Here is a 19,044-nt window from a genome sequence, read left to right on the forward strand (position 1 = left end):
TGAATTTTGGATATTAAGCCAACTTTATATTCTTAGGATGAATCGCACTTAAACATAGTGTACAATCCATTTATAAGTTGCTTCATTCAGTTTGCTAGTATTTTGTTGAAGATTTTATTATTTATACTCATAATAAATATTTTCCTTTTCTTGTGATTTTTTTTTAAATCAGAGTAATAATGACCTGATTTAAGAAGTAAAGAAATGTTACCTCTTCTTCTATATTTTGCAAAACTTTGTAAAGACTTAGTAATAATTCTTCTTTAAATATTTGGTATATTTCAATGGTGAGGCCATTTAGCCCTGTTTTTTTTTGTTTCTTTTGTGTTTTGTTTTGTGGGGGGGGGGAAGTTATTATATTACTAACGTAATGTCTTTGTTATGAGTTCAAAAACAATTTCTATTTCTTCTTTAGTCAGTTTCAATAATTTGTATATTTCTAGTAATTTCTCCATTTCATCTCAGCTGTCTAATTTGTTGGCATACAGTTGCTCATAGTATTCCTGTATGATCCTGTTTATTTCTGTAAGGTCAGTAATAATTTCCTTTCTTTAAAATTTTAGTAATTTAATTCTTCTTCTTTTTTTGGCTTGGTCAGTCTAGCTAAAGGTTTACCAGTTTTGTTGATCTTCTCAAAGAACCAACTTTTAGATTCTTTGATTCTCTTAAATGTTTTTTCTATTATCTATTTCATTTAATTGCCCTCCAACATTTATTATTTTCTTCCTTCTACTTGTTTTGGGTTTAGTTTGCTCTTCTTTTTTCTAGTTTCTTAAAGTAGAAAGACAGATTATTACTTTCTTCTTTTTAATATATGCTTTACAGTTATACATTTCCCTCTGAACATTGCTTTAGCTGATGCATTCCATAAATTTTGGTATATGGTACATAATTTTCATTTATTTCAACTATTTTCTAATATCCCTTGTGATGTTTTCTTTAACCCATTCTTTATTAAGGAGTACACTATTTAGGAGTGCATATGTCAGCACATTTGTGAATTTCTCAAATTCTCTGGTTTTTCATTTCTAATTTCATTCAATTGAACACACTTTGTATGGTTTTAATACTTTTAAACTTATTGAGTATTGTTTTATGGTCTAATATGGTCTAACATATGGTCTACCCCAGATAAATGTTCCATGTGCTCTTAAGAGTAATGTGTATTTTGATGTTGTTTGGTACAGTATAAATGTTAGATCTAGTCAGTTTATAATTTTGTTCAAGTCTTTTACTTCTATGTTGATGTTTTCTCTAGTGATCTGTTGAAAGTGTAGTAGTGAAATCTTTAGCTATTACTATTATCTATTTCTCCTTTCAGTTCTTTCAATTTTGCTTCATGTATTTTAGGGTTCTGTGGTTAAATACATATATCTTTACAATCATTATATCTTCCTGATGGATTGACCTTTCTGTTATTTCAAAATCTTCAAGGCTTCTACAGAATGTGGAAGAAATGGATGGCAATAGGACTCCCTGATTTTACTGAGAATAAGTACTTCTCTTGAATAATACTACTTATATTGGCTGTGAACCTTTGAAGAGAGTTTGGAGAAAGTTTATTTTGAAAAATTTTTACAATGTTCTGATTGGTTTTATGGAAGAGATTTTCAGAAGACCTTACTCTACCGTTCCAGAATTGTTCCTCATTAGAGATATTTTTCCCATTGTATTTTTTTCCATTATTTAAATTCCAGTATAGTTAACATAGAGTGTTACATTAGTTTCAGGTGTACGATATAGTGATTCAGTAATTCCATACATCACCCGGTGCTCATCACAAATGCACTCCTTAATCCCTATCCCCTTTTTCACCCATCCCTCACCCTTACTTCCCCCCCTGGTAACCACCACTTTGTTCTCATTAGAGATTATTTTAAGACTAATTTCCACTGCCCACTTAATTTAAGAATTTAAATTACTCTTTTCTTCTTGATGCACTCTCTTTGGATTCCAGGATAATATGTTCCAATAAGATTCCTAATACTTTACCTGTCTTCTCCTCCATATTTACTGTGTTATTCTCTTCTCTGTAGTCTTTAAATGTTATAGTGACTGAAGATACAGCTCTTGATACTTTTATCTACGTACAGTCATTTCTTTAGTGATATCCTCCAGCCTATGGCTTTAAATGATACCTAAATTAGATCTCCAGTCATCTTTTCTGAACACCAGACTTATATTCCATATAATCAGCATACAGAAGCACTATTTGTGTCCCTGTTTAAGCACAGCGTGCACCATGGGTAACCACTATCCTGACTATTGTTTCTATGTGGGAATTCCTTCCTGGCATTTATTAGAAAATTTATATATTTTCTGAATATCAAATACTGATAAAAATAGTTGAAATGAGCAAAATAGAAAAAGTAATATAATTCTCCTGTAAGAATTAAAGCTTAACAATGGACATACAGATATTACTGATTTGAAGGAATCTACTAATGTCAAGTTAAAAGCAAGAGCAGGAAATGCTGGCACATTGAGTAAAAGATTATGAAAATTCCTCATATCAGTACAGGAGTATATGTTGATCTTATCAGTTGATTTTGCTTATTGTATATATATGTTTGTGGCCCTGTATTCTGGTAATGGTGAGTCTTTCTTACAAATTATACGTTAATAAGTCTATATTATATGCATAGCATAAAATATACAAACTCTGTGGGTGTGATTTCAAGAATAAGTTTGAGAAGCAAAGTAAACCCTTAAACTGGTAATTTTGACTTTTGATTCTGTGTAGTGCTGCTTACCTTGCTAAGAAATAAAGAAAATCTTGTTATTTAAACAGTATATAATAAGATTCGCTGGTATTTTCCAGATTTTGACTATCTTTTATACACTACTGGTCTTTGCTACTACTTCTAAACTTACATTTCTTATTTATTCAAAAAAAATTTGGATATTCATACTAATGACTAAGGAACATAAAGAAGGTTGGAAATATTTTATGAATAACATTTAATGTGTAAGATTTTTAGGAATTCCAACTCCTATTCCTGAATCCCATAGTTTAATATGTTAGAAGTTTGGGTATATTATCAATAGCAATGTTAGATAAAATATTAAGGACTTCTTAATTTTTTTTTTACTGTTTATTCATTTTTTGAGAGACAGATGGAGAAAGAGTGTGAGTTGAGGGGCAGAGAAAAAGACACAGAATCCAAAGCAGGCTCCAGCTCTGAGCTGTTAGCACAGAGCCCAAGCGGGGCTTGAACCCACAAAAACTGGGAGATCATGACCTGAGCTGAAGATGGAGGCCCAACCGACTGAGACACCCAGGTGCCCCATATATTAAGGACTTCTAATACCACAGATTAATTCTGCCTGATATTGTATGTGATATAAATGGAATCGTGCACTATAATACATTTATGTGTCCGGCTTTTGCTCAGAATTAAATCTATAACCTCATCCATGTTGTTGAGTGTAATATATCTGTCATTGTACAGTATTTTATTGTGTGAATATATCATAGATTTTGTATCTGTTCTGATAGATATTAGAGTAGTTTTCAGTTTGGAGCAACTAAAATAGCTCTGCTATGAACACTCATTGTATGCTTTTTGGTAGATATAAATACTGATTTATGTTTAAAAATATACTCAGGACTAGAAATGCCAGGTTCTATGATATGTATATGTTTAGTACTAGTAGAAACCACCAATTTCCCAAAACTTTTGTACAAATTTACATTCCTCTTAACAGTGCATGAGAGTATAGTTGTGTTCTATATCCTCACCAACATTTGGGATTAAGGAAGAAAAGTTGAAATTCCTAAAAAATTTATACACTATATGTTATTCATAAAACATTTACAACCTTCTTTTTTTCATTTTAGTTATTCTAGTGGGTGTAGAATGGTATCCTCTGGATTTTAATTTGTATTTCCCTGATGACTAATATAGTGGATCATTTTATATGTGTGTGTGATTGGGAAAGTGTTCTACAAGGTGCCTATTCAACACTTTTTTTTCTACTGAGGTTTCTGACTACAAAACAGATGAACATAATGGAGGAGAAACAAAAATAATATGAAAACAGGGAGGGGGACAAAACAGAAGAGACTCATAAATATGGAGAACAAACTGAGGATTACTGGAGGGGTTGTGGGAGGGGGGATGGGCTAAATGGGTAAGGGGCACTAAGGAATCTACTCCTGAAATCATTGTTGCACTATACGCTAATTTGGATGTAAATTTAAAAAAATAAAAAATAAAACAAGTTAAAAAATAAAAAAAATAATTATGGATTTGAGTCATTTGTCATGTATATGCAATACACATATTTTTTCTCACCTTGTGACTGGCCTTTTTACCATTGTCTTTTGATAGACAGAATGTATTAATTTTTAATATATTCTAATTCATCCTCTTTTACCTTTGTGATCAGCGATATTTTATGTCCCATTTAAGTAATCTCTACTTCTTCAAAGATCATGAAAATATTCTCTTATATTTTCTTCTAAAAAAATTATTGTTTTACCTTTCACCTTTTCACATTATATCTACATTCCATCTGAAATTTATTTTTGTGCATGATGAGAGATAAAAGTCAAGGTTTCTTTCTCTCTCTTTCCTTCCTTCCCTCCCTATCAGCCTCCCTTTCCTTCTCCCTTTCTTTCTGCTTTTGGACTTCTGTTATGTCCCATTAGTCTATTTGTCTATCATTCCGATAATAATACCTACAGCTTTAGAATATACAGGTAGTTTTAAAATTTTAAAATAAGTCTTGATATCTGGTATTAGATTTGATTTGATTGTAAGTTCTCTAGCTTTATTCTTCTTCTTCAAGATTGCCTAGCTATTTTTTACACTTTTACATTTCTATATAAATTTTAGAATCAGTGTTTTCTTTGTATTTGTCCTCCTTAGTGCTTACCAACTTCTTGAATGTTTAGATTGATAACTTTAAAAATGTTTGGCCTGAATGTAATTATTACTTTTGCTCCTTTCTCTCCATTTTTCTTCCGCAAAATTACACATTACAACGTATTTTACTGTGTCCCATGTTTCTTACTCTTTTCTGTATTTTTGTGTCCCTGTGCTTCAGTTTTGCTATTTTCTGTTTATCCATTTTTAAATTCTCCAATCCTGTCTTCTGCTTGTTAAATCTATCCACTGAATTCTTAATTTTGCATATGTACTTTTCCATAAGTAATTTCTAATCTGTTCTTCTTTATAGATTCCAATTTTTTGCTGAAATTCTGTTTTGTCTCTTTTATCTCTTATATTCATCTTTTCTCCTTTTCCTCGAACATATTAACCATAGTTTTTGTTTTTTAGCATAGTTTTTAAAAGTCCTTGTCTACAAACTCTGATATCTGGGTCACCTGTTGACCTATTCTATATTCCCCCTCCCCCTTTATTTATTTTTTGTTTTGTTTTAAAATCTTGGTTTTAGGTCATATAGTCTTGTCTATTGGTATGCCTAATGATTTTTTTTATTGAATTCCAGACACTATATAATAAAATTGTTTAGTTTTCAGATGATGTTAACTTATACCAGAGAGGCTTCATTTTTTCCTTTTCTAAGCAGATAGTTTAGGATAAATATTACCTTAATCCTATAAGAGACTGAGTTGGGTTATAGTTTTGGTTAAACTTGATGTATGTCCCTGCTGTTCCCTTGTAACTAGGACATAGCTTCTCTGGGGTTGTAAACTGATAGCCTAGCATGCCTTCTTTTTTATAGCATTGGGAGACTGTAGGAAAGCCAGCTTTACATTTCAGAGGTTTTCATATTTTTATTTGGCCTTATGATTTATGCATATTCAAAAAGTCAGCAATTGTATTGACAGGGACATCGGCCAAGAATTTGAGACCTTCTAGATCTCTATTTTTATCACTTTAGCTCTGTGTGCCAATTAAACAATTGCTTTTTTTTCCCTATCATCTAGCATCAGCCCTATGCCTAGGGCCAAACATGAATTCTAAGCTTCAATCAATGGCTAGAATAGACAGGTACCATAAAGAATGAATAAGCTGCAGGTCACAAATTCATTTATGAGAGGTTCTACCTTTTCTCCAGAATTTTTGTCTTTCAATCCTCATTGCTTCTACAGTTCTAAGTTTTCTAGTTATTCATGAGCCATTATTATTTATCATCTGAATTATTGCAATAACCTTTTAACTGGATTTCCTTCTTCTATTCTTCCCAACTTATATTTTAACAGAGTATCCACAATTATTAAAACATAAGTCAGATAATATAATCATTTTGTTCAAAATATCCCAATTACTCTTCATTTTCTCTCAGTAAAATTCAATGCCCTTTAATGTCCTAAAAGACTCTAGATGATCTGTCTTCTTCTTTGATCTCATACTCTCCTAGTGCTTTCCCCTTTACTGTATCTATATACTATACTGAACACCTCAATCTTCCTTGAAGAAGTCAGATACTTTTCTGACTCAGGGTCTTATCCCTGGTTGTTCTCTCTACCTAGAGCACAGTTTCCTCTAATATCTGCACTGTTAATGCTTTTACCTTCTTAAAATCTCTGCTCACTTTTTCAAAGAGGCCTATGCTGAATCCCTACTTTAAATTTCAGTGGCAACACCTATCTTCCACCTAGACATGACTAATTCCCCTTATTCTGCAAAAATTTTAGGTCTTCCCATGGTTATTTTTAATTTACAACATACGTTATACTTTACTTTTTAATCCATTTTTTGTTTTATCTTCCACCATCACTCTCTCCTCTATAAAATACGCTCCACAAAGACAGGGTCTTTGCTTTATTCATGGATGTTTTCCAAACTCTTACAATAGAGCCTGGCACAAAAGAGACAATCTATAAGTATTTGACAATGATTGAAAAAATATGTCACATGTAATTACTTGGGTCTTCTCAAATGCTCTTTCTACTTTAAAATACAGAGTTAAATTTAATTTAGACACAATCAACACAGACCTTGATATATTGCTCAGATGACTCCCTATATGAAACTTACTCTGAAATTCTTAGAATTACACTCACTCAAATTCTATTCAATTTTAATTTTTCTAATTTATTTAAAAATGGGCTATGTATCTACTCATTTCTCTTTCAGATTTGCAGTTACTGGTAAAGGCAATACTCTGTAAAAATGAGAAAATCTCCAGATTTTCTTTCTCTCTTTCTATCTACCATTTACTGTAGAGAATTAGATAGAACTATATAAGATGCAGGTAGAAAAGGCATTTCAAAAATATAAACACATTTCCTTTTGGATATCTTGTCCTTAGGAAGTGGCTACTATACTCTAATTTTGTTTGTTTGTTTATTATTCATTTATTTACTCATTCATTCTCAAGTATGTATTTAAATTCCAGTTAGTTTATATTCAGTGTAACATTAGTTTCAGGTGTACAATATAATGATTCATCACTTACATACATCACTCAGTGCCCATCACAATATATTAGCTCTGTCTTGCTCTATCTTCTGGACAATTTAGAAAACAGATGTTAATGTTTCAATCTAATGATAGAAATGAATCTGAAATAGTGAGATAATATTTGCTATCTAGAAAGAAAACTCTATTAAAAGCTAAGTCTCCTCCTCCTGATTAGTTAGTACTATTGAACACCACTCCCTTTCCTCATTCCCATACTGGCCTGGGTTAAAGGTTTCAGCTTTAGAAACTACTAGGGGACAGAATAGGAAATATTCAGTTTCCTTTCAGAAGAACAGGTAAACAGAAACTGAAAAACAATACGTACAGCTTCCAAACTTCAGTGGGCAGGCATGTACATCCATAGGAAAATCTTCCAAATGCATGGGGCACTCAGCATGAATTGTTAATCTAACACAAAGGAGAAAAGAAAATTAGATTAAGCAAAAATGAACAGTATTAATCACAGAGCTGAGTTCCCACTCACCAGCAATGGGGTGCCCCTAAGAATAATGGGATTTCATTTATTTACGTTCACTGAGATCGAAGTCTTTATGAACACAAGGGATGAATTAATTGAACCAAACAACAACTCAAAGCAGCATTCAGTATTCAGATTTTTAAATCAGATTTGAATCCCACCTTACCACCTTTAGAAAAACACATATAACTTATCTGCCTTAGCTGAGTTCCCTCAGCCAACCCTCCCTCTCAAAGAAGGCTTAAAACACAAGATTCTGACTTATTCACTCTTTGATAGCAGTTTAATTATTTGTTAAATAATTCTTATCAGCAGCCTATAGAGTGAGTTAACCAATGTAAAGACTACACTGGGAAGGAGAGATGAATATCTTTATCTTGATAATGAACAGGTACAAAAGATGTCTCTGCTGCTCACAGCAACTGCTATAACTTTGTTGATGGAGATGCCTCTTGGAGAACATATACTGCATGTGCTTGTGCACACACACGCATGCATACACACACAAAAAAAACTGGTCAGGAAAACAAAATATGAAGGTAATGGAGGACACCAAAAACCTCAGAGGTTAAGTCTAAAGACCTCATGCTTTATTTTTTTAATATTTTTTAATGTTTATTTATTTTTGAGAGACAGAGAGAGACAGAGCATAGGTGGGGAGGGGTAGACAGAGAGAGGGAGACACAGAATCTGAAGCAGGCTCCAGGCTCTGAGCTGTTGGCACAGAGCCCAACATGGGGCTCGACTTACAAGCCGTGAGATCATGACCTGAGCTGAGATCATGACCTGAGCCAAAGTCAGATGCTTAACCGACTGAGCCACCCAGGTGCCCCATAAAGACCTCATGTTTTTTAATAGGAACAACATGTGAAAGACACTGCATGGATTCCTCAATGAAAATCTGAATGGGGTATGATTTGCAATGCCCACATATTCATTCTCCTGCATTATTCTGCATAAATAATCTATTCTAAGATTTCTCCTCTGATTTCTTGCCAATAAACTAGGCAATCTAGAAGTGGACAAATTCTTAGAAACTCACACACTATCAAAGCTGAATCAGGAGAAATAGAAAATTTGAACAGGCCCATAGCCAGCAAAGAAATTAAATCAGTAATAAAAAATCTCCCAACAATTAAGAATCCTGGACCAGATGGCTTTCCAGGGGAATTCTACCAGACATTTAAAGAGTTAATGCCTTTTCTTCTCAAATTGTTCTAAAAACCAGAAATAGAAGGAAAACTTCCAAACTCATTCTACGAAACCAGCATTACCTTGATTCCAAAACCAGACAAAGACCCCATGTAAAAGGAAAACTAAAGGCCAATATCCCTGATGAACATGGATATAAAAATTCTCAATAAAATACTAGAAAATCAGATTCAACAGTACAATAAAAGAATTATTCACCATAATCAAGTGGGATTTATTTGTGGGCTGCAGGGCTGGTTCAATATTCGCAAACCAATCAATGTGGCACACCACATTAATAAAAGAAAGGATAAAAACCATATGATCCTCTCAATAGATGCATAAAAAGCATTTGACAAAATATAGCATTCTTTCTTGATAAAAACTCTCAAGAAATTAGGGATGGAATGAACATTCCTCAACATTATAAAGGTCATATATGAAAGACCCACAGCTAATATTCTCAAAGGGGAATAACTGAGAGATTTCCCCCTAAAGTCAGGAACATGACAAAGGATGTTTGTCACTCACACACTCACTACTGTTGTTCAACATAGTACTAGAAGCCCTAGCCTCAGCAATCAGGAAACAAAAAGGAATAAAAGGCATATGAATTGGCAAAGAAATCAAACTTTCACTCTTCGCAGATTATATGATACTCTTCATGGAAAACCCGAAAGGCTCTTTTTTTTAAGTTTATGTATTTATTTTGAGAGAAAGAGCATGTGCCAGCAAGGGAGGGGTGTAGAGAGAGGTAGAGAGAATCCCAAGCAGGCTTTCCACTACCAGCACAGAGCCTGATGTGGGCCTAAACTCACAAACCATAAGATCATGACCCAAACCGAAGTTGGATGCTCAACCAACTTGAGCCACCCAGGGGCCCCTGAAAGACTCTTTACAGAATTTTGAGCCTTAACTTTCCTTGGCCTAGGTAGTAGCCTTCCATGTAGAAATGAGACCTGCAGAGCATAAAGTCAGAATTCTTTGGAGCCTAGCTTTGATGAGTTATTTCTAGCTAATCTGTGTGTTTCCTGGTTATACTGGATTCAATCTATGCCATCCTTTTAGAGCTCTAGGTGACCAACTGGACAGCATTTCCAATCCTAATTGTTAAACCTGATGAATATGTAACCCTTCACAAATGTTCAGAGGAGCAATACTAGATATTGCTTAGAGCAGGATAACTAAAACATGTTCATGTGTATGTTAGCAAGAATTCTAGACTAAAAGGTAAAAACCAAGTGTATACTCTTCAACAAGTACTTATCCATCTCTTATTTTTAGTTCTCCCAACAAAACAGTAAGAGGTTGAATCTAGATGGCAAGTATCCTTGAAGATCTAACTAATCCCTTTAATATTTACAAAATTTTTCATGTGTCTTGGACAAAGGCTTAATTTTCAAGTCAGGCTGCAATATTCCATAAATCCACTCTTTATTCTCAAGGCATAAAGGAGGTTTCATAATTCAAAGGATCTGACACACAGAAAAAAATTATTTCACTGTGAAACCTGTTCCTTGTGTTAGATACTTAAAATATTCCATGACGGTTTAATAAAGAAAATTGTGTTCCTTCTTTCCACTTATATTAGTATTTCCAAGACACTGTCTTTTGTGAGTAATGTCAAGGGGAAATTATTTTATGTCTACCCAGCAGTCCTGAGGACATGGCAAATAAGACCACAACAAATAGATTATAAAAGCAAGATGCAAAGGGCATCTGATTTCTGATTAGGAGTGGAACTGATTCATAACATTTCTATCTTCCTTTCCATACACTTCTTGCACATCCTACCTAGGCACATAGCAGAGAGGGAGGAGAAAGCAGATGTTGGTGAGGGCAGAGTACTTCACAACCCAGATTATGCTGTGCTCCTTTCATTGGTTCTTAAACACACCCTAATGCTCTCTGACATCCCATGTTATACTGTGTTCCCTTCTTCCTTCTCTTTACTTTGCTACAAATTTCAAGACCTTTTCAAGATTTTCTGCAGCAGAAAGCACCCTGGCAATATCCAAGCTAATATACTAATCACTACAGTCTATGCCATAAAAATATCCATCCCCTCCAAAAGTTTCCTTCCATATTATTATTATTATTATTATTATTATTATTATTATTATTATTTTGTGTGACTAGAACCCTTAACATAAGACCTGTCCACCTGGCAAATTTTAAAGTAAACAATACAGTATTGTTTATTGAGAAAAGGACCTGAATAGACATTACTACCAAGACATACAAATGGACACAGTTATGTAAAAAGGTACTCCACATCACTAATCGTCAGAGAAATGTAAATGAAAACCACAATGAAATACCCCCTCACACCTGTTGGATAGGCTATTATCGAAAAAGACAAGAGATAACAAGTGTTGATGAGGATGTGGAGAAAAGGCAACTCTTGTGCACTGCTAGTGGGAATGTAAATTGGTGCAGTCACTATGGAAAGCAGTATGATGAAGGTTCTTCAAAAAATTAAAAATACAATTACCATAAGATCAAGAAATCTCACTTTTGGAAATATATATCCAAAGTTACTGAAATCAGGATTGCAAACAGATATCTTCACTCCCATGTTCATTACAGCATTATCCACAATAGCCAAGACATGGAAGCAATCTAAGTGTCCATCAACAAGTGATAAGAAAATGTATATACATACAATGGAATATTATTCAGCCTTAACAAAAGAAAGAAATCCTGCCATTTTGAGCCACACTGATGAACCTAGAGGACATTATGCTAAGTGAAATAAACCAGACAAAGACAAATACTATATGATCTCACTCATACGTGGAATCTAAATAGTTAAACTCATAGAAGCAGAGTAGAATGGTGGTAGGGAGGGAATGAGGAAATTTTAGTGAAAGGGTACTCAGGTTCAGTTTTTCAAGTTGAAGAAGTCCTAAAGATCTACTGTATAGCAAATAGTCTTTAGTCTTTCTTTTCAAGAAAGGTTAGAGACCCCTCAAAATGTGACATTCAGATCATAGGGATTCAGTTCCACTCCAAGGTTTAGCTTGCTTTGATTCCTATGCAAAAACAAGACAGAAATTCCTGTAAGAGGAAGTCCAGGAAATGTCTTTCTTTGGGAGTGAAAGATACAGATAGAAAGGAAGCTCTTTTAGCCCTACACGTGTGCATTCATATGTGCACACGCACACGCACACGCACACACAAAACCCTACATTACTGCCCTCATTTCACTGCTTTGCAGCATTCTGGCTCCCTTGTCCCTACCTTTTGCTGCTCAACAGTTGGTTTTTATTCCACCACAGTAAAAAGTTAAAGTTTTGTTACTTCCATGGCCTCCTAGCTAGTCTCTTTCCTGTAACCTTTTGCCCTTACAGTATATTCTCTGCACGATAGCCTTCTAATGTTTCCTCATCTTATATAGACTAAAATCCAAAGTCCTTGCCATGGCTTATAGGGTCTTGTATGACCTTGTCTTCTTCTTTTTTCTTTTTTTAAGTTTATTTATGTATTTTGAGAGAGAGAGAGAGAGAGAGAGAGAGAGCACACAGGAAGTACAGAAAGAGAGAGAGAGAGAGAGAGAAAGAGAGAGAGAGAAAATCCCAAGCAGGCTCTGCATTGTCAGTGCAAGGAGACTGATCCATGATATCATGACCTGAGCCAAAATTAAGAGTCAGATGCTTAACCAACTGAGCCACCCAGGTACCCCATATGACTTTGTCTTCTGTTTCTCTTCAGCTTATGTCCTATAATTCCCTCCCTTGTTCACTTTGTTCTAGTCACAATGGCTTCCTTGCTTCTCTTTCAACATGCCAGGCTCCCATACATCATGGTCTTTGCACTTGCTATACCCTCATACCTCTTTCAAGTCTTTGTTTAATTATCTTCTAAATTAGGCCCACCCTGACCTCCATTCAGTTTACTATTACACTGTGGTTAGTAAACCTTACCATGCTCTTTCTTTACCCATAACACCTAACATATAACATGCCATATAATTCATTTTTTCTATTTATCATCATTTTTTCTCCTTACTATAAGGTTATGGATTTTTGTCTTGTTTTCTCTTTCATGTGCTCCAGGAGCCTAGCACATTACCTAGCACATTGTAGATATTCAATACATATCCATTGGTGAATTAATTAATGAATGAGTGTTCTCTCCTAAAACCATATATTTCTATGGTGATCTTGTAGAGACGAGGTGTACACTGGGCAGACAGGGTTTAGGCATTTTTAGCATTCCAGGCAAAATAGCATTTTTTTTTAATTTAAGAGAGAGAGAGAGAGAGACAGCTCACAAGAAGAGGAAAGGGGCAGAGGGAGAGAGAAAATCTTAATCAGGCTCCATGCTGAACATGGATCCTGATGTGGGGCTTTATCCCACAACCCTGGGACATGACCTGAGCTGAAATCAAGAGTTGGATGCTCAACTGACTGAGCCTCCCAGGCACCCCTGAATAGCATCTTAGTTTGATTCCTTAATAGCATAATATCTCAACTTATTATCTTAACTGGGCATACAGCCTCTTTCCTAGAATTTCAGAGCAGAAAGAGCCTTACTGAAAACATCCAGTATTATCCCTTCAGATGTTTCACTTATGATGAAACAGAAGGGAAGGAAATTGCCCAAATCATCCAACAAGCCTGTCCTAGAGCTGACTAAAAGTTTCTGGATTCTTTGATGTAGTCATCAAATATTTTTTGATCACCTACTATGTGCCAGGTATTATTCTAAGCAATGTAAGTACATTAGTAAACACACCAAGAGTGCTGCCCTCTTAGAGCTTACATTTGAGTAGAGGGAAAACAAAAAATATAAAGTATTTATAGATAGATAGATAAATACATACATACATACATACATACATACATACATACATAGTATATTAAAACATAATATGCCTCAGGAAGAAATATAGTATGTGAATAGATAGTATTGGGGAAGGATTGTAATTTTCAATAGGGTTTTCAGGGAATACCTCACTGACTATTTGAGCAATGATCTGAAGGAAATGAGAATGAGCCTTGTAGACAGTTTGAGGAAGAACATTCGAAATAGAGGGGGTAACAAATGCAAAGGCCTTGAGGTTGAAGTTTTCCCAGTGTATTTAAGGAATAGCAACTAGACCATTGTGGCTATAGTGGACAGATGAAGAGGGAAGATTAATAAAAGATAAATTTAAAGAGGAAACTATGGGAAATGGACTATATAGTATAAGGCCCTCCTTAAGATATTTTGGTTTTCACCTTAAATGAAATGTGGAAGTATTGCACGATTTTGAGTAGAATGGCGATTTGATCTAACATTTTAGGATCATTCTAGCAGCTCTGTAAAGAATAACTTGAAGGGAAACAGAAGGATGATGAAATTCAGCACCCATTCATGACCCAAAACTCTCAAAAAGCTAGAAACAAAAGGGAATTTTCTCAATTGATACAGAACATTTGTGAAAAATCTACATCTAGAACCATACTTTATGATGAAAGTCTATTTCTTCCTAAGATCATTTACAAGACAATGATGTCCACTCTTATTAAACATTTTCCCGAAGATTTTAACCAGTCTAAGAAGGAAAGCAATGGGAAGTGACTGCTAATCGCTTTGGCGGTTCTTTTTAAGAGCAACTAAAGTATTCTGAAATTATATATTAGTGATGGCTGCACAGCTCTGTAAATATACTGGAGAATATTTAGTTGTATACTTTAAAAGGGTAAATTATATGACATGTGAATCATATTTCAGTAAAGCTGTTTAAAAATTTAGGCAAGCAAAAAAAGTTAAAAACATAAAATATGGAAAGCAAAAAGCAAGACTGTTTTTAATTGCAAATAGTAGGTTTTAGATATTCTATGTTTATAGATGTCCTAACATCATTAAGATTCTCTCCAAATTGATCATAGATTCAACATATTCCTTATCAAAATCTCAAAAGCTTTTCTTTTTGTAAAAGTAGCAAACTGATCCTAAAAGTTACACAGGAATACAAAGGATCTAGAATAGGCAAAATGTATTTAAAAAGAAAATAACTGTGAATACTTTCACTTCCCAATTGCAAAGCATACCAATAAGCTACAGTAATCAATAAAGCATGGGTTTGGTCTAAAGACAGACAATATAGATCAAAGGAAAAGAATAGAAAGTGCAGAAATGAACTTCCACATTTGTGGTCAACTGACGTTGACCAAGGTCCAAGGCAATTCAATGCACAAAAAATAGCTTTTTTAATAAAAGGTGCCAGGAGAATTTGATATCTACGTGCAGAAAAAAATGAACAAAGATTCTTACCTTATATCATAAGCAAAAATCAACTCCAATGGAACATAGAACAAAATTGAGGAGCTAAAGCTTCTAAAAAACTATAGTAGAAAATCTTTGTAAACTTGAGTCAAAGATTTCTTAGAACACCAAAAGTGTGAGCTATATAAAAAAGGGGTTCCTCAAAAAACTAAAATTAGAACTACCCTATGATCTAGCAATTGCACTATTGTTAGAATTACCCTATGGTCCAGCAATTGCACTATTGGGTATTTACCCAAAGGATACAAAAATACAGATTTGAAGGGGTACATGCACCCCAATGTTTATAGCAGCATTATCAACAATAACCAAACCATGGAGAGAGCCCAAATGTCCATCAACTGACAAATGGATGAAGAAGATGTGGTGTATGTATATATGTGTATATACATATATAGGTATACACACACACACACACACACACACACACACACACACACACACGCTGGAATATTACTCAGCCACCAAAAAGAATGAAAATTTGCCATTTGTAATGACGTGGATAGAACTAGAGGGTATTATGGTAAGCGAAATAAGTCAGTCAGAGAAAGACAAATACCATATGATTTCACTCATATGTGGAATTTAAGAAACAAAACAGATAAATATATAGGAAGTAGGGGGAAGAGAAGAGAGGGAAACAAACCACAAGAGACTCTTAATGATAGAGGACACATTGACGGTTAATGGAAGGAGGTGGGTTGGAGATGGGCTAGATGGGTGAAGGGTATTAAGGAGGGCACTTGTGATGAGCCCTGGGTGTTGTATGTAAATGACAAATGACTGAATTCTATTCCTGAAACCAATATTGCACTGTATGTTAACTAAAATTTAAATGAATGAATGAATGAATGAATGAATGAATAAATAAATAAATAAATAAATAAATAAATAAATAAATAAATATTTTAAAAATTGGGGCACCTGGGTGGCTCAGTCAGTTAAGCACGCAACTTTGGCTCAGGTCATGATCTCACAGTTTGTGAGTTTGAGCCCCATGTCGGGCTCTGTGCTGACAGCTCAGAGCCTGGAGCCTGCCTCAAATTCTGTGTCTCCCTCTCTCTCTCTTCCCTTCCCCTGCTTGTGTTCTGTCTCTGTCTCTCAAAAATAAATAAATGTAAAAAAAAATATTTTTTTAATTAAAATTAAAAGTATGATAAAATGGACTTCATCAAAATTTAAACCTTTTTCTCTTATAAAGACACCATTAAGAAAATAAAGACAGCCATAAAGTGGGTGAATATATTTGTAAATCATATCTTGATAAATAACCTGTATTAAGAACATATAACTGACTCTTACAACTTAAAAATGAGAAGAAAACAGCCCAATTTGAAAATAAGAAAGATATTTAAATATATATTTAATAAAAATATTGTGTCAATAAGGACATAAAAAGATATTCAACATCATCTGTCATTAGGGGAATGCAAATTAAAATCACAATGAGATATTGCTAAATGTGTATTAGAATGGCTAAAATAAAAAAGACTGAAAATATCAAGTGTTTGCAATAATTTGGAAAAAATGGAACCTCATAAATCCCTGGTGGAAATGTATAACGCTAAAGCATTCTTTGGAAAACATTTTGGCAGTTTCTTAAAAAGTTAAACATATATTGTCTATAAAAGTCTGTGGTTCCACTCTAATTCTCCATTATTGAATAGAAATGAAAATATGTGTCCACAGAAAGACCTGTTCATAGCAGAATTATTTATGAGAACCAAAAGGTAAAAACACCTATCAAATAATGAATGATGAAAATGTGGTGTATTTGCACAAAAGAATATTAGTCATCAATGAAAAGTAATAAGGACAACAGAACGGGTGACTCTCAAGTGTATTATGCCAAGTGAAAGTAGCGAGCACAAAAAGTCACATACTGTATCTTTCCATTCATATTAAGTGTCCCAGAATGGCACATCTATAGAGACAGGAAGTAGATTAGTGATTGCCTGGGGCTGAGGTTGAGAATGTATGGTGACTGCAAAGTTTTGGAGACAGTTTTAGAGGTGATGGAAATATTCTAAATCTAGTTTGTGGTTATAGTTGTACAACTCTGTAAATTTGCTAAGAATAATTGAATTGTACACTTACAACATAAATTTTATCATTCGTAAACAATACTTCAAAAAGAGCTCTTATGAAATTAAAAATGCAAGAGAGGCATTATAGTATAGCCTTTAAGAGTATAGATACCAAATCCAGATTTATAAGATTTACAACCCACTCTACCTCTTAGTAGCTATGTGCAAGTTATTCCAGGTCTCTGTGCCTTGTTAGCTTATATTTTACAAATGCCAATTAAAGCTCTAAAACTGGATAGTATTATGTAGGGAGACAAGATATCTAAGCACTGAGATTCAGAGTACAATAACTAGATTAATGTCTTTTACACTGAATCCTAACACCAGTGATTCTCAGTATCTCATCTATTTCCTATGGTATGCACTACCCATGGGTAATATAAATTTTACCTCTGAGGTGCCTGGGTGGCTCAGTCAGATAAGCATCCAACTGCAGCTCAGGTCATGATCTTACGGTTTGTGGGTTTGAGCCCCGTGCCAGGCTCTGCTGACAGCTTGGAGCCTGGAGACTGCTTCTGATTCTGTCTCCCTCTCTCTCTGCCTGTCTCTCTCTCTCTCTCTCTCTCTCTCTCTCTCTCTCTCTCTCAAAAATAAACATTAATTTTTTTTAAATTTACCTCTGGTAGAAGGTATGTATATCAGAATCTCAAAGTGGTAGGGGTGCACGAAATAAGGAGGTAAACAATGGGCTGAATATGGTAGTTTGAAAATGTTTATGCCAATGATTAAGCTATGCCATCTCATTATTGACTTAAAGCCACTGAGTAAATAGTTTCTTTTTTACTGCTTTGGAACTGAGACAAATTTGTGACTTGGTTATTTGGTGTGTTATCTCATCCCATTGGAATTATCTAAGTACATTTTCAAAATGAGCACATATATCAGAGATTATTCTTACTATGCTATTTGCTGATTACTTTCTATTATAGCATTGACACAATAGTCAACGTTTGTTTTATATTTATTATATAGTGCTTTGCATTTTTAGGATTTTTTTTGGTACATATGTCTTATCTCCTGAACTAGACTGAATACCACATGTAAGTCATTTGCTTTTACATGGGAATGTATGCCATGCATTAACCCAACTAGAAAAAAATTCCAACTCAGAAGCTACTGCATTTATGTTCTTAGTGCCCTTTTGCCTTTGGCTCAGGGAAAGTGATCCTCCTGGAAAATGAGGCTCTGGTCTTCTCTCACTTTACTAAGCTGCTTACCCATTTCTTTACCCTTATACTACCTCAACATCTAGAACACATTCCTTACCTAGAACATTGTGGAGCTATACACATAACATCTGTACACCTCAAAATATGCATGTCATACAATTAAAAAGATTTAAAAATTATAAAATGAATATGAGTCAAAATGAATCACCCAGCTCTTAACAACTGCCTCACAGAAAACCATTAAATTATTTCTAGATTTTTGCATATAGAATACTAATTTTTTAAAGCGGAGGCATAATGTAGGAAAAAATTCTAGAGAAAAGAAGTTTCTGAACTAACTGAAGTCCTAAAAGTTAAAGATCTAAATTTTATTGAGTATATGCACTCATTGTTCAGTGAGACTCTCAACACATTAAGAGTAATAAAGGAAGGAGAAACAAATTTAGTAGGGCACAAAGGCCTTT

At 34.2% G+C, this 19,044-nt stretch overlaps 1 protein-coding gene across 3 annotated transcripts in view; it reads right to left on the reverse strand.

Annotated features, from left to right (window-relative positions):
• GABRA3 (gamma-aminobutyric acid type A receptor subunit alpha3) overlaps nt 1–19,044 on the reverse strand; it is a 330,232-nt gene that overhangs the window by 71,515 nt on the left and 239,673 nt on the right. For all 3 annotated transcript variants that reach the window (XM_053201836.1, XM_015068025.3, XM_053201834.1), the window contains one exon: nt 7,705–7,787. In XM_053201836.1, the coding sequence (XP_053057811.1) occupies nt 7,705–7,787 (83 nt within the window). The remainder of the gene's footprint in view (nt 1–7,704; nt 7,788–19,044) is intronic.

Source organism: Acinonyx jubatus, chromosome X (assembly GCF_027475565.1).
Source record: "Acinonyx jubatus isolate Ajub_Pintada_27869175 chromosome X, VMU_Ajub_asm_v1.0, whole genome shotgun sequence".
NCBI classification, from domain to species: domain Eukaryota; kingdom Metazoa; phylum Chordata; class Mammalia; order Carnivora; family Felidae; genus Acinonyx; species Acinonyx jubatus.